This window comes from Elgaria multicarinata, chromosome 6 (assembly GCF_023053635.1).
Source record: "Elgaria multicarinata webbii isolate HBS135686 ecotype San Diego chromosome 6, rElgMul1.1.pri, whole genome shotgun sequence".
NCBI lineage: Eukaryota > Metazoa > Chordata > Lepidosauria > Squamata > Anguidae > Elgaria > Elgaria multicarinata.
The window spans coordinates 4534784-4561146 of NC_086176.1; the positions used below are offsets into that span (position 1 = coordinate 4534784).

General features: G+C 43.8%; 1 protein-coding gene across 1 annotated transcript in view; it reads left to right on the plus strand.

Annotated features, from left to right (window-relative positions):
- The window catches only part of CTC1 (CST telomere replication complex component 1), a 72144-nt gene extending 46879 nt beyond the window's left edge, over positions 1 to 25265 (plus strand). The window contains exons 15-24 of the mRNA XM_063128842.1: positions 5950 to 6078; positions 6507 to 6571; positions 12270 to 12376; positions 12662 to 12827; positions 16188 to 16268; positions 16367 to 16526; positions 16747 to 16811; positions 19566 to 19731; positions 19840 to 19966; positions 24911 to 25265. Of these exons, the coding sequence (XP_062984912.1) occupies positions 5950 to 6078; positions 6507 to 6571; positions 12270 to 12376; positions 12662 to 12827; positions 16188 to 16268; positions 16367 to 16526; positions 16747 to 16811; positions 19566 to 19731; positions 19840 to 19966; positions 24911 to 25014 (1170 nt within the window). The 3' untranslated portion in view covers positions 25015 to 25265. The remainder of the gene's footprint in view (positions 1 to 5949; positions 6079 to 6506; positions 6572 to 12269; positions 12377 to 12661; positions 12828 to 16187; positions 16269 to 16366; positions 16527 to 16746; positions 16812 to 19565; positions 19732 to 19839; positions 19967 to 24910) is intronic.
- The last annotated feature ends 1098 nt before the right edge of the window (positions 25266 to 26363 follow it).

Consider the following 26363-nt stretch of genomic DNA (forward strand, 5'->3'; position numbering starts at 1 on the left):
ATGCCCTCGAGCTCCTAGCGGTATACAAAGCGATCGTCGCTTTCGAGCCCAACATTCAACACAAGCACATTCTAATCCTGTCCGACAATACCTCAGTCGTGTGGTACCTCAACAAACAAGGAGGGACACATTCTCCCACACTCCTCAACATAACCCTCGACATCTTCAATTGGGCAATTCCCAGGAACATCTCCATAATCGCCATCCACATTGCGGGGAAGTCCAATCAAGTTGCAGACACCCTCAGTCGCACCTTCTCTCCGACGCACGAGTGGGAACTCTCCCGGACCATCCTTCTCAAACTTTTTCGTCGATGGGGAACTCCATCCATAGACCTCTTCGCCTCTCAGACCAACACTGCTTGCCAACTCTTCTGCTCCAGAGCTGAGCACGGAGCATCCTCTCTCGGAGATGCCTTTCAGATCCAGTGGGCACACACCTTTGCTTACATGTTCCCCCCTTTCCCTCTCCTCAACACAGTCATTGCCAGACTACAGACAGAACCAATGACTGCAATTCTCATAGCCCCTTGGTGGCCCCGCCAGTCTTGGTTCGCACCTCTCCTCTCCATGTTGAACCAGACCTACATCCGTCTACCCTTGATACCGAACTTCATCACAATGAACAGCAGCCACATTCACCACCCAGATCTCCAAACACTACGACTAACTGCATGGAAGATCAACAACCATCACTAGACATTCCTCCGCAAATACAACACATATTACGTTCAGCGAGAAAACCATCGACTAGAAAAGCCTATCGAGCCAAACGCCGCCGATTCAGATCTTTTGCACGACAGCATAAATTCGATCCTCAAAACTGCTCCATCAAAGATATTCTCCTCTTTCTCAAGTACCTTCTGGACTCTGGTCTCAAAAACTCTTCACTTCGGGTACACCTAGCGGCTTTGTCCGCTGTTCACCCTCCAATCCAAGGACATTCTGTCTTCACTCATCCTCTCATCAAACAATTCCTAAAGGGTGCTAAAAAAAAATTTCCTTCAACAAGGCACATCACTCCACAGTGGAACCTACCTGTCGTCCTAAAAGCTTTAACGACCAAACCTTTCGAGCCCTTGGCATCTGTCAGCCTATGCCTCCTTTCAATGAAAGTAGCCTTCCTCGTAGCTATCACGTCGGCCCATCGTGCTTCTGAACTCACAGCCCTTCGTGTCAACCCACCATATCTGTCTTTTCACCCTGACAAGGTCACACTTCGACCAGATCTACAATTCCTACCTAAAGTCGTTACATCTTTCCACCTCAACCAGGACATCATTCTTCCTACTTTCTTCAAACAACCTTCTTCTACACTAGAAACAACTTTACATTGTCTCGATGTTCGACAAGCCCTGGCATTCTACAAGGCTCGAACCGAGCCTTTCAGAACTACTCCTCGCCTATTTGTTTCATATGGCAAGCCAAACCAAGACCCGCTTGTATCTTCACAAAGGCTGGCAGTATGGATCACCCAGACAATCCGTCTTGCCTATCAACTTCAAAACCTACCTATACCTAATTCAGTGACAGCACACTCTACCAGGGGCATTGCCACCTCTATGGCCTTTTCCAGAGGAATTCCTATTCAAGAAATTTGTAGAGCAGCCACCTGGTCCAGGCCCTCTACTTTCATCAGACACTACCGACTAGATGTCAGAGCCAGAGCTGATTCCAGTTTCGGTAGAGCTGTTTTGTCTTCACTCCTGTAGAACCAACGCTTCCAACGAGACTACCCTCCTCCGGTAAGTCAGCTTGCTATTCGCCCATAGTGTGTGATGCACAGAGACCACGAAGAAGAAATGCAGGTTGCTTACCTGTAACCGTAGTTCTTCTAGTGGTCATCTGTGCATTCACACAACCCACCCACCATCCCCTCTTTGTCTCGTTGAGACTTGGAGATATACTGCACTCTACAATATGGCATATGGTTCTCACATATGTACATTCTTTACTTCATTCTATATTGAAGAGACATACGTCTCTGTCTGTGCATACATATATATGTATGTATGTGTATGTATATATATAATATATATATATATATTGAGTCTATAGGTTATATGTGTATATAGCTTATCCTTGGTTCTATTGACTGCGGTCTCAAGGAACGGAGGAACATGGCGGGACCCCCTGGACATGCGCAGTAGGATGGTGGGCGGGGATCCCGCCAAAAAATTTACTCAGCTATTGAAGTTCCCGACACTGGTCTTGCGCAGGCGCACAAGCCCATAGTGTGTGAATGCCCAGATGACCACTAGAAGAACTACGGTTACAGGTAAGCCACCTGCATTTCTTGCGGTTTGCAATAGGTCACCAAGCATTCCAATTTTGGGTTCTCCTGTTTGGCCTTTCTACAGCACCTCGCGTGTTTACGAAATGCATGGTTGTAATATGCGCACATCTCAGAGGACAAGGCATTCAAATACATCCTTACATAGATGACTGGCTCCTCATAGCAGATTCACGAAACAGTCTAGACAAAGATCTAAACTATGTCATAAATCTATTTTTGAGACTTGGACTAATGATAAACTTAGAAAAGTCATGCCTACAACCATGTTCAAAGATCAAATTCATCAGAGCTGTACTGGATGCAGACATGGGCAGGGTATACTTGCCAAAGACGAGAGCCTTCAGCATCATAATGTTAGCGAGCAAAGTCGCCAAGTAGCAGACAGTCACTGCACGTACTATACCAAGACTACTAGGACTCATGGCCTCCACAACCATGGTCGTCCCTTTCGCACAACTGAAGATGAGATGTCTTCAGCTCTTGTTCAATGTTGTGTTTAATCCACTTTGAAATGCCAGACGAATACCCCTCTCATTACCGATGGGGGTCACCAGATCTCTGATGTGGTGGACTCATCGATCCAACCTTCTTGTAGGGGTACCTTTCAAGCCTTCTACCCCAAAAAGACTGATCTTGACAGATGCTTCCCTTACGGGCTGGGGAGTGCATCACTACTCTATGAAGGTGCAAGGCATTTGGATGAATGGGAAAAAAGAGTACACATCAATTACCTGGAGTTGTTCGCGGTTCAGAAAGCACTGCAATAGTTCGATACCAAGATTCAGGGATACCACGTCCAAATAGCTTTGGACAACACTATGGTTGTTTTTTACATCAACAAACAAGGCGGCACAAGGTCAAGACCACTAGCCAGACTAACGATTCACATATGGGAGTGGTGTGTTCACTGCCAGATTTTTCTAACAGCTGTGCACATCACAGGAAAATCCAACAGCCTAGCAGACATGCTCAGCAGGAGGTCAACAGTGACACACAAATGGCAGATACACCAACGAGATATTCAATCTCTGGGGCAAACCGGCCATAGATCTTTTCGCAACAGAGGACAACTCTATATGTCCATCTTATTGCAGCAGGGCAGGACTAGGAAAGAACTCTCTAAGAGATGCGTATATCCAGAAATGGGACCATTTTCTCTTCCTATTTCCCCCATTTCCACTTCTCACAAGGGTACTAGCAAAGATCATCGAGGACAATGCCAACTGCATAATGCTAGCCCCTTGGTGGCCATGGCAAGGCTGGTTTGTGACCCTTCTGAACAGGTCCAGGGGCCAGTTTTATTGTCTTCCAGTACGACGAGACCTACTGTATCAAGTTCAGGGCCAGATCCAAACCCGGATCTCGACACCTTACACATAAGACTGATACCCCTACAGGAGTCGACGAAACTAACTCCATGATACAGGAAACATTGGAGGAGGTATTAAAACCATCAACATGTGCTTCCTACAATAGGAAATGGAACTCTTTTAAGGAGTTTACCTCCCAAAAGGGTCTCCAACCAACAAACTGTTCTGTTCATCTGATCCTGTCATTTTTGATAGATTTGGTTGATAAAGGTATGAAAGTTTCTTCGTTAAAGGTTTATTTAGCAGCTGTTTCAGCTTTCCATGACCAAATAGAAGGCATCACAGTTTTTTCCCACCCTGCTTTCCTGGTGGCAATTACATCTGCTAGACAGACAAGTGAACTATGTGCATTAAGGATTGACGAGCCTTACCTGGTTTTTCACCGTGACAAGGTTGTCCTTTGTCCAGACATCCAATTTTTACCAAAAGTTGTTTCAAATTTCCATGTTAATCAGGATATTATCCTACCAACATTTTTTCCATCTCCAACTCCCCCCTTGGAGACAATGTTACATTGCTTAGATGCTCGTAGAGCATTAGCTTTTTATAAGGACCATACTAGTCAGTTTTGACGGTCACAATGTTTGTTTGTTTGTTATGGCCAACAAAGCAAGGGCCTACCAGTGTCTCCACAAAGACTATCTGCATGGCTAGTAACTTTGGCCTATCAGGTGGCTAAACTGGATCCGCCAACCTCAGTAAAGGGTCACTCTACAAGGGCTGTAGCTGCATCGTCTGCTTTCCACCATGGTGTCTCCAATCCAGAGATATGCAGGGCAGCAACAGGGGCAAGACCTATGACTTTTGTCTGTCATGACAGATTGGATGTCAGGTCTTGAGCTGATTGCTCTTTCGGTAGAGCAGTGCTCTCTTCTGTCTTCAATTAAGGACACCAACCCACCTCCGGTAAGGAAGCTTGCTAATCGCCCATGTGTGTGATGCAGAGACCACAATGAAGAAGAACAGGTTGCGGTTCTTGTGGTTCTTCGAGTGGTCATCTGTGCAGTCACACAACCCACCCACCTTTTCTTTTCCCTCTTGGTGTCCACACATTGTTATGGTACATATGCTATATATACATACACACACACACACACAACTATCCCTTAGCCAAGGCTGCAGTGGGTCTCAATAGAACTGGGGGATTAGGAGAGAACCCTCTTAGAGGGAGGGTTCCCGCCAAAACGCTCTTAGCTGTGGAAAATCCCACAGAGCCCATGTGTGTGACTGCACAGGTGACCACTTGAAGCACCACAGTTACAGGTAAGCAACCGGAGATCTGACTCTCCTCCCCCGCCCCCCACCCTCACACAGCTGGCACGGAAAGAACCGTGCCAATTGGTCTCTGAGGTCAGAAAAGGGGGCATTTTGGAGGGTGGGGAGGAGGAAAGAGGGCGTTTCAGTGGGCGGGGTGGGGGAGACTGGAGAGGCCAGGGTCTGAGCTACCTTGAGCCTCCTCCAGCCTCCTTCTTTACCCATCCAAAGCACCCTTGCTAGACAAAATATTGTCTCCGTCACTCCTCCCGCCCTGCATTGGATGATTGGCTGCCTCTGAATTCGGGGGCTTCCGCTCACCACGGGCACAACTGACAGGAATGCACCCTTAGTTTGGTAACCAGTGTTATTCGTGTAAGATGTTGTATGATCCAGTCACTATGCTCCTACCAGCATTCTGGCAGCCGCAATTCAAACTAAGTGAAGTTTCCTCATAGAGAGCATGTTAGCATTCCAGTCTAGATAAAACCAGTGCAACTGAAGCCAGGTTTGCCTTCCCCAGATAGAGACATAGCTGGTGAATAGGGGTTATAGTCCAAGCAGGTGGACCCGTGAGGAGGCCTGCCACAGCATAAACTGTGAAAAGTCCTTATAAAGGCAGCCCATCTAAACGTGTCCCCCTCACTTGCTCCAGCAGGCAGCAGGGGCATTCAAGGTAGCTCGTGTGCATCACTTGAGTGAAGAGAACCCGTGCATTTGCTGAGAGCTGTTCATTCCTGCGTTACGATCCAAAGGCCTCTTCCTTTTCTGACTTCACTCACCCCTCCCACGACTGTCCTCTCTTCATTTCTTGTGATATTTCTCACTCAGTTCCTTTCTTTCTTGCTGTATTTTACCACTTTCCCTCTATTATTCCTCTGGATACTTCTCTCTCCTTTTTAAAGATCATTTTTGTTCCAGTTTTGTTATTCCCTGACATAGGTAGTTTCCCCCCAAATTCTTCCTAAGTCAAACACGATACTTCATTATTCTATTTTGTGGTGTATCTCTGATGCTATTGCTTTTGCAGGACTTGGCTGTGTTTGACAAAATGTGCTTCTCACCAGCACCGGGAAGCCTCTTGAATATGTTGAACGGTTCCGTGTTTCTGCGTGTCCCAGACACTGCCCAGCTGCACCACGTGAGCCCGATTTCTCAGGTGGGCTGTTCTGTAGTTCTGAGCTTCTGCAGAAGCCCCTTTCAGTGCTTCTGGCTGTTTAGTTTTTATTTCATTTAGAATGAACTGTGAACGAAGTGTGACTCATGCAGGTTTTTCTAGTCATGGATGGGGTGAGCAGTTTACTGCCAGTTGGGTCAAGGCTGCATCTATTGCTTTTAAATTAAATTTTAAATTAACTGCATCTATTGCTTTTAAATTATATATTGTTTTAACTTGGATCATGGTTTAATTTGTTTCTAACTGTGTATATTTATTGTTTTATATTGTATGTTTTTATCTGTACGCCGCCCTGAGATCCTAGTGATATAGGGCGGGATATAAATATTATAAATAAATAAATAAATAAATAATAAGGCACGGGAGGGAGAGGCTGAAGGTTTTTGTTTGTTTGTTTGTTTGTTTTTCAGCTAGTTTCAGCCGTGTCGGAGGCAGAACGAAAACAGTTCTCTATTGCAGAGATACTCAGCCCTAGGTATGCTGGCATTTCCTCCATTCTTATGTTCTGGGAAAGTGATGATAGCATTTGTGGAAAACCATTCAAATATGATTCATAAGGAAGGCTGCACCCCAGTAGACCAGCTCCTATAGCAGGAAACTCGTATTGGCTTTTGACTCTCCAATTTAATCTTTACCAAGGAGAAGAAGTTGTGATATTCTGGTCTTTAATGCTAACTTATTTCTGGCTATGCATATGAGAAAAGCTGGTTCTGGAACATGAGTGACTTATATCAAGATGAGAGAGGGAACATGAGGCTCAGAGACCTCTTGTGTACGTAGGCATGGGGAGAAGGGAAAGCAGTGCTCTGGTGAATCCTATTGGCATCCTCTGTGCATGGGTGTTGCTTCTCCCTTTGTGCAACCAGGTAGAAATCCAAACCCAGGATCATGGTTAGGTGTGCCCAACAAAATAAGCTGGTTTAAAGCTGGCTTACTATTCTAGCTCTTTGGTTGCACTTAACCATAATCCTGGGTTCACATCATACAAAACCGACACACAGTTGATTCAAAGCATACTTTCCTGGCTTATACCTGTGAACACAGACATTGAAACTTGTGACAAAATATTTCTCAAAGGCAATAATTAGAATCTTCAGCTGATGAGCTCAGCTTATGCATGCATGTTTGTGTTTTAAAAAGTATTTAATAAATTAAGTTATATCCTGCACCTTATATCCCATGTGGGGCACTCCAGGAGGCTATCAATATAATAAAAAACACCACACAGCAGTAACACAATGCTAGGCAGTAGCCATTGGTAGCCACAACTAAGCCAGCTCAGGAAGCATTTATTTATTTATTTATTTATTTATTTATTTATTTATTACACTTATATACCGCCCCCATAGCTAGAGCTTTCTGGGCGGTTTGTGCATCTAAAAATTGTTTAAGGTTGCCTAAATGCATTTTTAAGATAATCAGGATATTACAGGCCAGAAAGTTCCAGTCTAGGCGCTACCTATGAGAAGGCCCTGTCATGTGTTCCATCCTCTGCATTCTACCTGGCAGAGGCACATTAAACAGGACCTTCCCCCATTACCACCATGAGGGCAGGCAGGCAGGCAGGCAGGCAGCGACGGTACTTAAAATATCATGTCCCCAAACAGGAACTTATTTCACATGCCAGTAAGGTAATGCTCAATATCCTGCAAGGTAGACTCCAGCAATTCATGGAGCGAGAATTGCCAGATGTACAAGCTGGGTTTAGAAAAGGCAGAGGAACTAGAGACCAAATTGCCAATATCCGCTGGATAATGGAGAAAGCCAGGGAGTTCCAGAAAAACATCTATTTCTGTTTTATTGACTATTCTAAAGCCTTTGACTGTGTGGATCATAACAAACTGTGGCAAGTTCTTGGTGGTATGGGGATACCAAGTCATCTTGTCTGCCTCCTGAGGAATCTGTATAACGAACAAGTAGCAACGGTAAGAACAGACCACGGAACAACAGACTGGTTTAAGATTGGGAAAGGAGTACGGCAGGGTTGTATACTCTCACCTTACCTATTCAACTTGTATGCAGAACACATCATGCGACGTGCTGGGCTTGACGAATCCAAGGCTGGAGTTAAAATCGCAGGAAGAAACATTAACAATCTCAGATATGCAGATGACACCACTTTGATGGCTGAAAGCGAGGAGGAGCTGAGGAGCCTTATGACAAAGGTGAAAGAAGAAAGTGCAAAAGCCGGGTTGCAGTTAAACCTCAAAAAAACCAAGATTATGGCAACCAGCTTGATTGATAACTGGCAAATAGAGGGAGAAAACGTGGAGGCAGTGACAGACTTTGTATTTCTGGGCGCAAAGATTACTGCAGACGCTGACTGCAGCCAGGAAATCAGAAGACGTTTACTTCTTGGGAGGAGAGCAATGACAAATCTTGATAAAATAGTTAAGAGCAGAGACACCACACTGACAACAAAGGTCCACATAGTTAAAGCAATGGTATTCCCCGTAGTAACCTATGGCTGCGAGAGCTGGACCATAAGGAAGGCTGAGCGAAGGAAGATAGATGCTTTTGAACTGTGGTGTTGGAGGAAAACTCTGAGAGTGCCTTGGACTGCAAGAAGATCAAACCAGTCCATACTCCAGGAAATAAAGCCAGACTGCTCACTCGAGGGAATGGTATTAAAGGCCAAACTGAAGTACTTTGGCCACATAATGAGAAGACAGGATCCCCTGGAGAAGAGGCTGATGCTAGGGAAAGTGGAAGACAAAAGGAAGAGGGGCTGACCAAGGGCAAGATGGATGGATGATATTCTGGAGGTGACAGACTTGACCTTGGGGGAGCTAGGGGTGGCAACGGCCGACAGAAAGCTCTGGCGTGGGCTGGTCCATGAAGTCAGGAAGAGTCAGAAGCGACTGAACGAATTAACAACAAAAAACAGTATAAAGCTTTAAAGTCAAGAACCAGCATCTTAATTGGGTCCCAAAACAGAGAGTCAATGAAGCTTTTATAATATTGGTGTAATATTATTGCATAGGCTAGTTACTGTCACCAGCCTGGTTACTAAATTTGTACCAACTGAAGTTCCTGGCCACTTTCTGGGAGCAGCCTGACATAGTGACCAGGTTTGCATGGCAACCCATCGTGGGTAGCCATCCATGGTGGGTTACCGTGTCTTCTGAACCCAGAGTGCTTTCTGTGGGGTGGCTTTATTTTTAGGAAACAAGCCAACCAAGAGCCCATGGCTTGTTGTAGGGTTTTTCTTGACCGTGATGGGTTATCATGTCGTCTGAACCAAGAAGAGTGGTTTTATCATGGGTTGTGGTGATTGGCTACAGAGCCACTAGGCAAGAGCAGCAAAACAGCCTGTGCTACTTGCTGTTTGTGACCTTGCCAGTGACTGCCCTTCCAATATTTATTTATTTATTTATTTATTGCATTTCTATACCGCCCAATAGCCGAAGCTTTTTTGGCACGTTGGAAGGGCTGGTGCTGGTTCCCTGGTATTTTTAAAAAAAGAAATAGGTGCCTCAGAAATGTGCAATTGGGATGGGGGGTGGCTGTAACCCGAGCAGCAAAGTGCCCTGAAATGGAGCTGCCAGAGAGGGGGAAGGAGATGAACATCTCCCCTTTCCAGAACACTCTGAGAAGTGCTGAATATGCGAGAAGTGTCAGTCTAACACTCAAAATCAAGAGAATCACATTCCCAGGGTGTGGGTGTGTGTGATATTATCCCTCTTCATCTGGTGCACCTACTGCCTGTAGTCCAGGACAGGCTGAATGTTCAGTTCCCAGATTGGATGTCCTTCCTACAACAGTATATCTGTTTGGCTTTAATTTCAGTTTGGTAACCTACATCAAGGTCTGCAGTGATTTCCAACAAGGATTCATTATAGAAAGATGGTTGGACAACGTATCCCAGGGGTTTCAATTATAGGTTAAACAGTGTGGGGATAGACAAGCCGATATGGAGGAAGTTGTTACTGCTGGTCCCATGATCCCAGGCCATGTAGAGTTTTAAAGACAAGAACCGCGGCAAGCCGATGCAGTTCTTTTAGCAGTGGTGTAATATACACCAGCCTTCTGGCCCCAATTAGCAACCTCGTACTTGTTTTTTTGCACTAATAACTTTTTAAGGGAGCCCCATGTACCACACGTTGCAATAATCTAGTTCTGTAGGTTTTTACATTTTAGTATCCATGAAAACATTTTTTTTTTATTTCCTAGTTGTCGTGTTCTTGCCTGTTCCCTCTGGCATTCAGACATGCTGGCAAGCTGACACAAAACACATCAGTGAGACCTCTTTTATTGAGGAAATCACACAGTAGACCAGCTTAAGGGTTACAGAGTCGCCAAAACATACTTAAAGCTGAACGATGGTTAGGAAGCTTTAGGCTCTTTTTTTCTGAAATGATCCTTAAGGCAAATACTCAGAGAGGGGGGGGTGTGAATAGAGTATGCCAATAACAGCTTTGAGCTTCTGCAGACGCCACAGACGTTGGCTCCTCAAAGGGACATGGCCAATCTCCTAAAACAAAGTCCCAGGAAAGGTTGCTCTGAGCTGGGCAGAGAGATCCGTCACGGACTTGTCAGTCTCAGCCTACCACTACTGAGCTGACCCCATTACCACGACTTTAGGAAAGGTTAAGCCTCAGGCCCAGGAGTCCCATCCTTCTGCTAAGGACTGGGAACTCCCTGCCACATGAATCTGGGCACGAACACAGAATCCACAGCACATGCAAGTCCAAATCTGTGAAAATCCTCACTTCTTTTCATGGCACAGTTTTTAGATATCCAAAGTCCAAATAGCAAAGTGTCCATGTGCAGAGTGCTTTCGAAGTCCCAGGAGGAGATGGAATCCAAAGCAGGAGGGAGGTCAGGCGTTGCATCTAGAGAGGAAACCTAGCAAAGCTTTTTTCCCCAGCTTTGCACCAGCACTTAAGGCCTATTCAAAGACACTTGACAGACAGGTCCTCTGTCCTGTGAACCATGCCCACATGCCAAGAGGGCAGGATGTTACAACCCACTTCGAAGAGCAGCCCCCACCTTTTCCAAAACACTCTGAAGTTCGTAGAGAACCAGCTGCTTCAAGGCCAAGATAAAGGAGTGAACAAGCTACTTCTATAGGAACTTCTTACAGAGATAAGCTTGCAAGAGAACATCTGGCATTGTCAAACTACTTCCTAATAAATCTAACCACTACCTGACATTAGCTATCTTTTAAAAAAAGTACATAATGCATTGGAACCAACCTTTTGCTCCATTATAATTAGCTTAGCTTAGCTTTATTTATTTATTTATTACATTTTTATACCTCCCAATAGCCGAAGCTCTCTGGGCGGTTCACAAAAATTAAAACTATAATAAAATATGGTTTTATTTACATCTACCTGGACATACCTCTGCTTATTGTGGTGGTTTTCTGCAGCTCTTTTAAAAAAATTATGAAATTTTAGCAAATAATTTGTTTTTTAATTGGAAAATTTAAATTGCTCTTATTTATTTTTTTACAAACATACACCATCTAAGCAACAACAAAACACGTATTTACCCTATCCTACAAATTTCCTCAAGAGATCACAAGAGAAACTGAAAGCAAAGAAATAAAAAAGATGTGTCAGTCTGAAGAGAGCGGAAAGAGGGGGGAAAAGGGAGAAATGGGTGAGAGGTAGACTAGCCCGGAACTGCTGGAAGTACATAAGTTGCAGTCTTTAAATTTACAAGATTCATTACTTTTTCTCCTATTGAAAGATGCACCTAGTGATTTTTTTAAAAAACAGATTAACCTGAGCAAGCTTTTAAGCAGGTGTAGGGGGGTCCTTTTTCCATTTGCCACCTTTGAAACACCCCATGGGTATAAACATTTACATCCTCAGGTGTGGGGGTGAAATTGATTTTAATCGTTTTTGGCATGAGCTATTTTGAGCTTTGGAAAGGTAATGTACAAATGTTGTCAGTAAATAGGTTGTTGCCTTTATGTATGGTAAGCTTGAAGATAATGGTTTGTATCCAGATTTAATTGCAGATGGAGTAGACCCATTGACACCTTACTGATTTCCATGGATCTACTCTAAATATAACTAGGTCTGGAACCAACCCAATATGCTGATGGGGTAATGAATGCTCAGATAGAAACAGATTGTTGTGTTGAGGATCTGGTGATGTTCTCTTAAGTACTTGAGGATCTGATAAAATTCTTCATAAAATTCTTCATGTCCTCTCATCAGTTTCACAGGATCCCTGGTCTCTTTCTTGGGAGAAATAGTGGAGAGGTGTTTGTGTGAATCTCTTGCTGGAAAGAAGTCAGTAACAGATTTCTGCACTCAGCAGAAGGGTGAGAATTTTAAATACACTAGAAGAAAGAAGAGTCTAGCTGGTCTTATGAGCATAGCTGGGCCAAGGCTCAGCAGGGTGGGGAGGAACTGGGCAGTCAGCCCTGATAGGTATATATTGGTGGTGGTGGAGAATGATTCTGCAAGAGGAATACTAGGACCTCTAGAGATGAACTCTTAGCAGATGCTCTGATGCAGAGCGTATAGAACTAAACTTTCCAAGAAGTATCAAGGTGGGGGGATCAACTAGGTGAAAACAAAGTGTTTTCTGTGTTCTGAACATTTAGGTAACCTCTTCCCCCGGGATTATACTGTGAAGCTGAGCATGTCACCTGCAGTTGGTTCCCCACTCCTGCTGGATGTGTATATCGAAGCCACTTACCTGCCAGACCTTTGGGGTCTGCTGCCTGGAGCCAGGATTCTCTTCCAAAACCTGCAGCGCAAAGTTTCCAGGTATGTCTTTTTCCAAAAGGGATTGAGGTAGGCTTATAAACTCATACTGTGGGCTGGTTGAAATGTGGCTGCCTGAGCTAGTATCCTCCTTTCTGTCCCCCCACCATTTTTCCAAACAGTTCAAAGCACTTTGCCACAGAAAACTTATCAGAAATACTATGAATTTAAAATAAAAATAAAAATAGCAACAACAACAAAACCATTATAAGTTAAACAGCCACAAGAGGGGGAGAATCACACAAAGCCTTGACAGAAGTGGTAGAATTTATAAACTCCTATAGTTGAAGCTCTTCTAATCTTTCTAGGGGGAATGTTCTAGAGTTTGAAAGCCACCATTGAAAAGTTCAGCTCCTAGCTGCTGTTGTCCTAACCTATTGCAAGGACGGAGTAGTCAACAAAACAATATTGACTAGACGACAGTGGCAAGTGGGCCCATATTGGGAGAGGTGGTCCTTAGGGTACAAGAAGTCCCAGGCTGTGAAAGATGTTAAAAGCTAAAAAACAGCACCTTGACTGGTGCCCAGAATCAACTGGGCCACCAGAGTGACAGGTCCAGAACAGGGTGAATGCCTGCCCAATGTTCAGTCCCTGTTCGGAGATGTGTATCTGTCTTCTTCCTGCCAGCCGTTCCATCTAGGTTGGATCCTGCCTTACCAGTTATACTCCTGAGGGTCGAGGAAGCTCAGGTTATTTGGGAAGCTGGCCGGCACAGAGCACAACAGTAGTTTCAGCAATGACTAGACTCTAGCTGAGTAACTTTAGAGGTGATGTTGCTGCTCCACCCCTTCCTGGCTTGTCATAAAGGGCTTGATCAAGAGCATGCTTCTTCCTCATGAGTATGTCTTGGAGATATTTGATATGCTGCCAGATAGGCAAGGCACCTCTGGCTCTGGGTCCTCACAAGGACACACTGCTGCCCCTGTCCCTTGGGGTTTGGAGTGATCCTGGTGAGTGTGGAGCAGAGAGTGGAACCAGTTGGAGTGCCTCAGTTTTTCTGACACTGCAGCATCCTCAAGAGGGGTATGCCCTTGGGTGATGGTCTCAGAAGGACTGTTGGCATTCTCCGACTCATCTTGACCCGTGGGAGCTGTAGAGCTAGTGATATGATCCTTCTTCTCCTCTGAGGTCACATCTAGTTGCAAGTTGGTCCTTCGATCACTCTTGATTTCTATTGAACAAGCCCATTTGAGTGCTCTCCCAGAGGCAAGCTGGAGCGTGTAGAGAGGAGGGCAACGAGGATGGTCAGGGGTCTGGAAACAAAGCCCTATGAGGAGAGACTGAAAGGACTGGGCATGTTTAGCCTGGAGAAGAGAAGAATGAGGGCACTCTTCAAATACTTTATTTATTTATTTATTACATTTTTTTTTTATTTATTACATTTTTATACCACCCAATAGCCGAAGCTCTCTGGGCAGTTCAAAAGGGCCAGGATCTCTTCTTGATCATCCCAGAGTGCAGGACACAGAATAATGGGCTCAAGTTACTCCTGACTGTTAGAGCAGTATGACAATGGAACCAATTACCTAGGGAGGTTGTGGGCTCTCCCACACCAGAGGCCTTCAAGAGGCAGCTGGACAACCATCTGTCAGATATCCTTTAAGGTGGATTCCTGCATTGAGCAGGGGGTTGGACTCGATGGCCTTATAGGCCCCTTCCAATTCAACTATTCTATGATTCTATGATATATCATGGCCCAAACGTATTCCAAAAGAATAATGTGGCCTATTACATTGAAAGCTACTCCCACCCCCTCCAACATATATTGCTCTGAGGTGGCATCCCTTCTCTCTAAAACACCAAAGGCCATTAGGTCTTTACAGCTGTTCCCCTTCCATTCATTCCATCTCATTTCCTTGAATGCTAGTCACTCAGCTACTTGCTCACTTGCTGTTGAGTGATGGCAGCTCTGTTGACTGGGTTAGGGTTTCTTCTCCACCCCTCCCCTCAGGCCTGCATGTCTCTTCACCATCCTGAGGGAGAGCCGGGTGCAGCAGAAAAGTAATCTTGTATGCACTTGATGAGGCCTTGTTTTCTGCTTGGGGCAATATGTAGCTTGTGTTTCCTTGGGTAGGTCTGTGGATTCCTGATATTGTTAGATGCTGCTGTTTGGTGACAAAGGACTTGTAAGCATATGCATTTAAGTATCTCAGGTTAGGCCTGCATAATTTGTGAACAATGCCAAGCACAGCCTACCAGCCTCCGGAGGCCACAGACACTTTACAAACAGCAGCCCAACAACCCTTGTTTTTGCAATTTGGGTTGCCCATGTGCCTTTTTGCCATGGGCTGCACCTCCTGGTCCATCCAGATGCCATGTCCTGATTATCCAGGACCCTACTTAAATACAAGAATTTTTGAAACAGAAAAATGATCTACTTTTGATCAGGCATGAACCTCTGTCAAAAACTCTTCTGCCATGATTCAGGCTGTGGCACCATTCTCCAAATTTCTACACTGCTCTGAGCACTTCGGAGGAAGAGCGGGATATAAATGGAAATGAAATGCATTGGTTCGCATTCTCATCCTGCACATTCTCCTTGTCCTTCTAAAGTTCTCTGCAGCTCATCTTTCTGCAGGACTATTTTACTTCTCCCTTTTTCTTCCTTGGCTTCAGCAAGGATTTCTTAAAGTGACCACCTTCCTAGATGCCAGCTCTCTCAGAAACGTGCAGTGCTTTGCCCTTTGCCAAGCAGCCTGCTAACAAACTGAAAAGGGGGGAAATGGTCAAAAGCTTTGGAATGTATCACAGATGAAAAGTAAAAGTGCTAAGTATTGTGTTCATGAACCTATATAAAGCCTAAGTTAACTGCAGCGAGTTCATCAGACAATATCCATGATATGTCATCATGGTGGAGCTGGTTTTCACAGTTGGCAGAAGAAGTTAAACCATGATCTGTAGATCCCTGTCCCTAGGGCCTCTGGGTTTTTATTTTTATGCAGTAAGTTGGTCATTGGAATCTTAGTAATTCCTTACATTAATATGTATCCACTGAATTGTTTTCTGTAACAACTGTTAAACAGGTGTCTTAACAAGAATGATCTATGTTTAAATAAAATTATAATGAAAAATGTGATGCATTACATAAAATCAGATAATTTATTAGAAAACCCAAGATAAGTAATTTGTAAGCACTGAATAATGCCCTTGTTGCATAAAAACGAAGATCCAATAAGGAATATCTGGTTCATGGCTAGCGCTGTTGCAAACAAGATTGAATCAATTCAGGATACAACTGTTGTGTTCGCTACGCAGTTTGTGCGGCATGGAATGAATACTAAGGGCTCAGGGAATACGGGCAGCCGTGAGAGGCCCAGTGGTGGAGCTCTTCTAGAATCCAACAGCCGCTTCTTTGCATTACAGGTTTAGAAATGTCTATTGCACCTACATTGCCTCTAGCTGCATGTGGCTTCTGACTCCTCCGTCTTACAACCCACCTTCCCAGTAAGTGCCAAACTGTACAGTTGTCTCTTGAAAAAATCCGCATCCCTCTTTCCTGGATTTGGCCAACGCCTTTATCCATTCCGTCTTTTTGTTTCCAGTCATCTGGGTTCCCTCCCATTGCTTCCAGAGGTGTATTTGTTCAACATGCGGCTTCAGCCTCCTGGACAGTGCCAAGCCCAGGCCACCTGCCACCTGACGTGCGTCCTGTCTTTGTCCCTGCAATGGATCTGCTCCCTCTGCAACAGCACTTCCACAGAGGTATCCAGTCACCCTCATATTTGAAGACGGGAGTTTCTCTTACTCAAACTCTTCTGCACTGAGATAGTTTTCTGCGTGAAGAGATTGCTTTGTAAGGAGAACCATTCCATCATGTGAGCTCCTAGGCCTATAATCTGAAATGGCTCCGCCCTTAGGCATGTCTGCCACTTCAGTGAGGACTGGCCGGAGTTTGCCATCACCTTCTACTTTTTTCTTCCAGGGCAGAGGCGGCCAGTATAACCCATCTTGTTTGTCACATACAGGAGTGAGTAAAGCTAGTGCCAAGTAAGTACTGGGGAAAGGAATTTGACTCCCATCAGTTTCTTTCATGTGGCTTTCAGGGCCCAGCATCTACTTAATCTTTTCAGTCAAAGTCAGGTTTTGAATGCAGAGGCTGTTCAGCCTCTGCCCGTTGGATCATCAGTATGTTCCAGCCTTTGCATTTCATAGCCAATATGTTCTAGCCTTGCTGGATTAGATCAAAAGCCGATGTAGTCCAGCATCTTGTTTGTAGCTGCCACCACTTGGAAGCCCTCCTTGGAAGCCCACCAGCAGGGCATGAAGGCAGCAGCCCTCTTCCACTCTTCTCCCTCCCCCCGCCCCCATTAACTGCCTCCGAACATGGAGATTCTGTTTAGCTACCATAGCAAATAGCTGTTGATAAATCCGTCCTCTAATTTTTCTATCCTTTTAAGTCAGTAGCCACTACATCTTGTGGCACTTAACTCCTGTGAGCTATTCTGTTTTATGTGCAGAAGTACTTTATTTTGTCTGTCCCGAAGCTTCTGCACATCAGCTAAATGGAGTGACATCAAGTTCTGCTAATGAGAGAACAATAGAAAACTTCTCTCTCTAGACCAGGGATAAGCAACTTGTGGCCCTCCAGATATTTTGCCCTACACCTTCCATGGTCCCTCATCATTGGCTATGTGTGCTGTGGGGAGGATGGGAGTTGTAGGCAAAAATATCTGGAGGGCCACAATTTATTTATTTATTTATTGCATTTTTATACCGCCCAATAGCCGAAGCTCCCTGGGCGGTTCACAAAAACTAAAACCATTCAAAGTATAAGACAGACAGTCTAAAAACATGATATAAAATACAATATAAAAGCACAACTAGGATAAAATCATCAGCAGTGCAGAAATACAAATTTAAAATACAAATTTAAAACAGCAGAGTTAAAATTAAATTTATAGACTGTTAAAATGCTGAGAGAACCTGGCGTCTAAAAGCATATAATGTAGGTGCCAAGCGAACCTCCTTAGGGAGCTCATTCCACAGCCAGGGTGCCACAGCAGAGAAGGCCCTCCTCCTGGTAGCCACCTGCCTCACTTCCTTTGGCAGGGGCTCGCGGAGAAGGACCCCTGAGAATGACCTTAGGGTCCGGGCAGGTACATATGGGAGAAGGTGTTCCTTCAGATAGCCTGGCCCCAAGCCGTTTAGGGCTTTAAATGTTAATACCAGCACTTTGAATCGGGCCCGGACCTGGCTGTAACAGGCCACGAAACACCCAGAAAAACTCCGCTGGACGCCACTGGTGGAAAAGAAGTGACTCTTTGCCACCCTCACCGCCGCAGAAGAGGCTCAGTAGAGACCTCTAACCCGTATCCCATCAGACTCAACACGAGTTTTCCTCCACCTGCATTCTAGCCGTCTCCCCAAGTTGCCCATCCCTACACTAGACCATGCATAACTTTATAAGGCACAATCATATTCCCTCCATCTTTAGCGATCTTTCCCCTAAACTAAAAAGCCCTACTCTTTGGTTATTTTGGCTGCACCCTTTTCAGCTCTACAATAAACTTTTTGTGAAGTAGCAACAGGATTCCTAGTGTGAAAACGCCATATATTTGTATAAAATCATTTTAATGTTGGCACTGAACAATTTTCTATTTCACTGTAAAATATTCATATGCTCTGTAAGTGACCACCTATTAAATTATATTAGTCATTAATGATTAATTGATGTCCAATATGAGTAGCTATATGACTATATATGTTTAAAATCAACACTGACTTAATTCCAGTATATCAAACAAGCTGTCCTCTATCGTTACCTAATTGATTTTTTTTTTCACTGAGAGTTATATTTCCTGTTGCCCTAACAGGGTGATAAATATGTTCTGTAGTCAGTAGGAAACATATCAGCCAATATCATAAAGCTTGTAGGTTTATCACGTCCATGACCATAAAACAAAGAAAGAAAAAACAAAAACGTTTTCCCTGTCGCTACCCCAGTGGAGTTCCAGTACAACCCACCCAGCCACCCCCATTTTGTTGGATTACAGACTGATGCAGGAGTTATGTCTCCACATCCATCTCCTCTAGATGTGGGGAAAAGTAAAATGCGGCATGATTGACACTATGTGTGATGCACATTGCTTCATTCCTAAACTGATAGACGTGCCAAATACAAGCAGAATTCACCAGTTACTTAGATTCTCAAGCTAAAAAATTGAAGAACCTGTATGGCATGAAAGGATTTGTGTGTGATGTTAACCAATAAATGGGTTGAAACAATAATGGTTGATAACAAACTGGTTAACAACAATGAAACAAACTATACCACACATGGAGCTGGGCAGGGGCACCAGCCCTTGTGGCGTGCAGAGCTCTCAGCCCATCAAGTTCAAATAGGCACATGGTTGTAGTCTTCCCTGGAGGAGTGGGGAGAATGGGGCAGGATTGATGAGGACTCGGAATCAAAGTTGTCCAGGAAACAATACCCTAAACAAGGTAATGATTTAACCAAACATCTTTCCAACAAGTTAAAGAAAATTGCTTTTGTTCAAACATATGTCTCTCAGACCAAATTTCCAAACCATTCAGAATTTCATGTTGATTTACACACAGAGAGAGAGAGAGAGAGAGAGAGAGAGAGAGAGAGAACATGGTTTCCTCCAAATTATTGTTTAGCCTCTACTGTTCTGCAGTATGGAATAAGCCAGTTGATTAGATAGACCACCCTTTTGGATCAGAATAATTGTGATCACATTACTCTTAAATCTCATTAGTCCTCTAAACTTTTGCCCTCAGGATCCTAGTGGAAGATGGAACAAATGAGTTTGTAGTGTTGTGCAAGAACCAGCAGGTGCAAGAACTGCTGGGTCTCAGCCCCAAGGAGTGGGGTGTTATGCAAAAGCATCTTCAGAGCAAGGGCAGTGTCTTCATTCAGCATAACGAAGTCAGCACAGGGCCTGGGGTGAGTGGTTCTCTTTTGACTGAATTGTCTCCATTGGGATTCTCCTCACCAGTTCTTGGTGTGATTCATTCACTTTGTACACTGTTGATAATCCTCTGCTTTTAACAGAGAAGGGAAGAGCTTGAAGACCTGTTCACATGGTACTTGAGAAGCTTATGCAGAAGCCCACTTGTCTGTCGTTCCATATTGTTGACTTTCAGACTGGATAAGAAGCCTGCGGAGGTTCCTGAGGCAGGTATGTAGGTGTGTGCCCGCAGCTCGATCAGAGCTGGATATGCAAGCCTGGGCTGAGGGAAGTGCTTGTGTATTTTTTATAACTATATTTGGAGGGTTTGGGTAAGACCAAAAGCGACTGCGTGACCTTCTCCCTGCTAAATCCATCTCTGAAACATTAGGGTGACCCTATGAAAAGGAGGACAGGGCTTTTGTATCTTTAACAGTTGCATTGAAAAGGGAATTTCAACAGGTGTCATTTGTATGCCTGCAGCACCTGGTGAAATTCCCTCTTCATCACAACTGTTAAAGCTGCAGGAGCCCTGTCTAGTGTAACCAGATACAAAAGAGGACAGGAAATTCCCCTTTCAATACAACTGTTAAAGATACAGAAGCCCTGTCCTCCTTTTCATAGGGTCACCCTCTGAAACATGCCACTAACAACAGAGATGTGCTACGTATCTGACAGACAACCATCTGTCAGGGATGCTTTAGGGTGGATTCCTGCATTGAGCAGGGGGCTGGACTCGATGGCCTTGTAGGCCCCTTCCAACTCTGCTATTCTATGATCCTATGATTCTAATGTAGCCTCAGTGCACCTTGGGGGACACCAGTCTACAAAGAACAGGAGAACCAAGTCTTGCAAGCCCCCAGAGGGCTGCAGAGCAGGGTACCTGAGGAAGCTGCTGAATTTTCTTATCCATGAAAGTGAATCAGTTGCACACAGAATTTCTGAAGCTGAAATCTTGACCTGATCAAAACAGGTTTATTTGGAATTGTGGGGAGGGGGGAAGGCAGATTGTGTTTAGTATTAGGGATGATGAAGGCAAAGAATACAGGTCTATCAATCTGATTAATATAGGATTGCCTTGTTTTTTGTGGATTTTTAGGGGTGGAGAGTTTCACCATTTATGCCCCTGGCGACGTCCAGCAATTTGCTTGGAAATTGTGGCAGGGTGGGGAATGTGTGTGAGAGAGAAATGTAGAAACCAATGAAAACTCCTCCTTAAAAAAATCAGCTTTTTTATTTCTAGTCCTTATGAAGGAAGTGTTGTATAGGGTATCAAGGAATGCCATCCTACACATGTTTAGACAGAAAAAAGTCCTACAACTCCAAGCGTTCTTCAGCTAGCATTCCAAACATGCATAAGATTGCATCGTAAGTGTCCTTTTTCTTTCTTCTGGCTGATGCTCTTCTATTCTACCCATGTGGGTTTAGGCATCTGGTCATTTGGAACCTCTACAGCTGAACAGAGTTTAGGCAGGAGTCCTGCCCACCCCCTCTGCACATGCTCTGGGCTTCTGGCTGCCTCAGTTCCTTTTCATCCACCACAGCGACAGAGAACATTTGGAACATTCTCATGCCTCACAGTGTTTTCTTCAGCATAATAATGTATTGTCCCTTCCTGGGATGCTGAACAGAGTTTTATCCTCACCATTCTTTCTTTCTCTCTCTTCCCTATTTTCTCTGAGTTTTTCCTCCTTTTTTGTCTTTTGCCCGGGGGCGGTGGGGGGGGGCACATGGCAGAGGTCTTCAGCCTATCCTCGACCTTTGAGACATCAATTACGACAGTCGACCAAGGAAGTTCAGAATGACTACTCTCTCTGTTTTCTATTCTTTCCCTTCTGTTTTGTGGGGACTGGTTCACCAGCATAGACCTCTGCGATGTCTATCTGGGCGCTTGAGCATCACCAGATGTTCGATCCAAATCACCATGAATAACACCACAGTTGGTTTTTATATCAACAAGCAACGGGGAGCAAAATCTCAATCCCTCTTAGAGCCCACCCTGAACTTCTGGAACTGGTGTGTACCCTTCCACATTGTTCCTAGCACCATTCATCTCACAGGCACATCAAGCAGACTGTTGGATTCCCTCAGCAGATCAGTGACAACCCCTCATGAATGAGAGTTCTCCCCAGCCATCACGTTGAACCTGTTCAAAATGTGGGGCAAACCCACCATGGACCTTTTCGCTACAAGCTTCATCAATTCAACATTCTGCAACAGAGCAGGCCAAGATCCAGATTCTCTGGCCCATGCCTTTCTTCTCCGTTGGGGACATACTCTAAAATATGCCTTACCCGCTTCCCTCTTCTCACATGAATTGTGAACAATGTAGAGGAAGACAGTGTATCCTCAACCCCATGGTGGCCACGACAGCCATGGTTCGCGACATTGCTTTTCCTATCCAGTCACAACTTTCTCTGTCTTCCTTGAAGGCCAGTCATTTTCGCCATGAGACAACCTGGATCTCGAAACCCTCGGCCTCATGGCCTGGAGAGTGGGAAAACCCACCAATTTCCTCAGGAGATAGTTGCAGTAATGACTGCCTCTTGTAAACCCTCCATTTGAGCCTCATATGCTGCAAAACGGAGGGCATTTTCAGCCTTTCTCGCACCAATCGGACAAAGCCCAAGTGTTGCTGTCTCTCACAAGTGCTTCAATTCCTTCTCTCTCTTAAAAGTAAGGGCCTGGCACTCTCATCTCTGAGATTACCTTGCAGCAGTATCAGCCACTCATGACAAGGTTGAGGGCTTCTCCCTCTACACACACCCAGATGTCAAGCATTTAGTTAAGGGGCCGTCCTGTATTGATCCTTTCATCACACCATTTGTTCTGTCCTGGAGGCTGTTGGTAGTACTGGCGCAACTGACTGAGAAATCCTTGGAATCAAAGGCTACGGCCAATTTACAGCTCCATACTGTGAAAGTCATTTCGGCATGCTAGTGAGCTCTGTGCTCTGACCAGCCATCATTGACTTTCCACAGGGATGTGGTAGTTTTGCCCTTGGACTGTTTCTTTCCCCCTAAAGTGGTGTCACAATTTCATCGTTCAGGATGTCAGTGTCCCTGGGCACCACACTATCCATCCTTGCTGTAAATCACCTCTAGGCTTAAGCTGAGGGGAAAGCATCACATACGTTGCATGACCATTTAAGAAGTTAAATATCCCTTTTTGGGAATAAAAAAGATGTGTAAGAGACTGAAAGAAATGTTTTCTTTTGGGAGGTGGGTATTAAGACTGCAACCCTACGTACCCAGCAGTAACACCCATTAAACTCAGTGGCCCTTACTTCTGAGTAGACACAGATAAGATTGCTCTCTAAATATCCTTAACAAAATTTCTCTTACTTACACATGCACAAGTCTGGGTTTTCTGCAATAGTTTACATCAGTGAATTTTTCTTTATTTTTCTTAATTAATTTTATTTCTCTTTAGTTCTGGTTACACAACTAAAACAATAAGTCATTCATTTACATTCGGTTGCAATAACAATTTCTGCATGGTTTTAGAATTGATTAATCATTGACTTGCTTAGTACACCTTATTTTATTGCTCAAAATTCTTAATCCCTAAATCTACCATTTACGAACCAAGCTTTCTTTCATACGTGTTGGAAAGGGAGCCTCATTTCTTTATTTGTATGTTCTCCATAACCCTTTATATATACTAAGGGGGGCATTCGCCAAACTTGTCTTCATTAGATCGACCCCGTGCTATTCTTAACTTTTGTGTCAATTTCTCTGGGAGAGCGATTTGCAATACTGTCTGGTACCATTTTTCAATATAAAGCCCTTTACAATCTTTCCAATATTTAGCTATCAGCCATCTTGTCGCTAACAGTAAATGACTCACTAATTCCTTGCTTAGGAGGTTGATGTCTGATCCTGTATATAGATTTAGCAAGGCTAAGTGAGGAGACGGGTGAACCCATTGTCCTGTTATAAAACTAATCCCTTGAAACACTGATATCCAGAAATTATTTACCTTGGGGCACATCCAACACATATGCACATGCGTTCCTGTGCTTAGGCACCCCCTCTGACACTCTGGGATGCCCCTGGGCTCATCATTGATAGTTTCCTTGGTGTGAGAGACCCATCTGTGGGTCCATGTTGACATTAATTCCCTATTTTTCATTGATATTGTTTTGAATAGTAACCTGGCCCACAATGCCTGCAGTTTTTCCCTCTATATGAATTCCATGATCAGTTTCCCACACTGTCTGAAGTGAGTCACCTGCTTCTGGAGCGTTTATCCATTTATATAAATTAGATGTCAAGCCCTTTGTTACTCCTATATATCTCACCACCTCCCATTCGAATGCAGTCAAGTTTCCTGGTAGCTGCAGTCTGTACTGCTGGCTGAGAAAGAGAAGAGCGCACTTGTGCGAGGGTTAACCCCTGCAGCCCCTCCTGGCCTAATTTTTCTTTCAGTTGTTTCCTGACTGATCAATCACCCATTTTTAAAGAAATCCATAAGACGATTGTATTCTCTGGATTTCCACTTAGCTATTTCCACAGATGTTAAACTGCCTTCAAAAGATGGCTGGAGAGCATCAGTGACCTTTATAAAAAAAAAAAAAAAAAACAGGGAAAACAACAAATCTTCTTCTCGATGTCTGCAGTGACAATTACTTGCCAGGTGTAATTGTGCAGTACCAGCAGCTACGAAGATCATGGATTTTTTGCATCATTTTTATGATAGGGGTGCCAATGTTGTAGGCTTAGAGATTACAGTGGTGCATTCAGCCTGAAATGTGCCAGTTTTTAATAACACCTTTGAATGATTAGTAGAAAAAACCCACCCAGGGTTCAAAAATCACAACTTCTCAAATCTGTTTTTTTTTTAATGTTTCTATTTGCATGTAATTTGTGGTTGGCTCCACAAATGCATTGGAACTAAAGGTCCCATTATAATATGTTTCTGCACATAACTTGTGCAGGGGAGATTTGGTTTAGTGAGAAGGGCTGAGTAGTTGTTCATGGTGAGGAGGTCTTTGCACTGTGGGAACCAAGGAGTCCTGATGAGGAATAGGCTCCTCCTCTGGACCTCCCGGCCCCTAAATATCCTCTTTGCACCCCAAAGTAGACTGGCTGAGATTCAGGGTAGAGACCCCATGTGCCCATCCTTAACAGTGCTCCTGAACTCATAATAAAACAAAAAATGTTTTCTTTCTAGGGCCAAGACAGTTGAGGAGGTTTTTCTCTAATGAATTAGAGTTCCTAAGTCAGATGGAAAATCGGCGGAACTTGATATGTCTGAACATCCAGAAGGTGACCTGAACAATGTGAAGGGGGAAAGCAAAATATCTGTGTGTTTTCTCCTATCCTGCCTAGAAGAGGAATGAGGAAATGTCTACTTCTATGGGTCAAAACATTTGGAGATTTTAATAATGTGTTGTTGTTTTTCAAATGTATACAATTCATTATACTTGTAATAGATTTATAACACAAATAACAAAATAGATTTGTAAACCAAAATACAATTGATTATTAATATATGAAAAATTCTTCTAATAAATATTTAGAATTTGGTGCGTTTCTTCCATGCAAATATAACTCAAACATTTTGTAATTTCCTGTATTCTAAGACAACCCTTAATGGATGGGATTTTTGTTGTTCCTAAAATCTAGCATAAGCTATTCTATCTGCCACGGTCATATTAGTTCTCTATCTTTAGTGGGAAAGGTGTCACTGTATAAGAAAGGAGATGGTTCCAGAACACATTTGCAAAGTAGATATTGAAAGGGCCCATGAATTGCTTCCACAGAATATAGGGCAATATTTTATGGAAGGGATACAGTTTATGAAAAATCAAAACGTATGGTGAGAGTAAATGGATTTGATTTGAGTAGAATAACAAAATAGGGCTGCCATTTGTCACCCCTGCTCTTTCTTCCCTCTGTAGAATCCCTGGCGATTGCTAGAAGAAAAAATAACAATATTAAGGGCTTAAAAATAAAAGCCAAATATTTAACACCAACTTGTTTGCTTATGATGTCACAACTCTTACCACAAATCCTAAAGAAGCCCTTGCCAGAGTTAATGGGAGAGATCAATATTAATTATTCAAAAATCATATTATATATAAATATTAAACCCAAAGTGAAACATACAATTCAAAGTCACTTGGGCATTCCACCATTTAAATATCTAAGAGTAATTTATTTTAAAACATTTAAATAACATCCAGAAGTTAAATCTACATCCAATGATCAGGCGAATTAAGGTTATCAAAAGATGATAACTGGGCATGTTTAGCCTGGAGAAGAGAAGATTGAGGGGAGACATGATAGCACTCTTCAAATACTTAAAAGGTTGTCACAGAGGAGGGCCAGGATCTCTTCTTGATTCTCCCAGAGTGCAGAACACAGAATAATGGGCTCAAGTTACAGGAAACTGGATTCTGGATGGACATCTGGAAAAACTTCCTGACTGTTAGAGCAGTACTACAATGGAACCAGTTACCTAGGGAGGTTGTGGTCTCTCCCACACTAGAGGCAGCTTTAGGGTGGATACCTGCATTGAGCAGGGGGTTGGACTCGATGGCCTTGTAGGCCTCTTCCAACTCTGCTCTTCTATGATTCTATGATCTTGGGTATATTTAAAAAGTCTGGGTATGATTAGATCT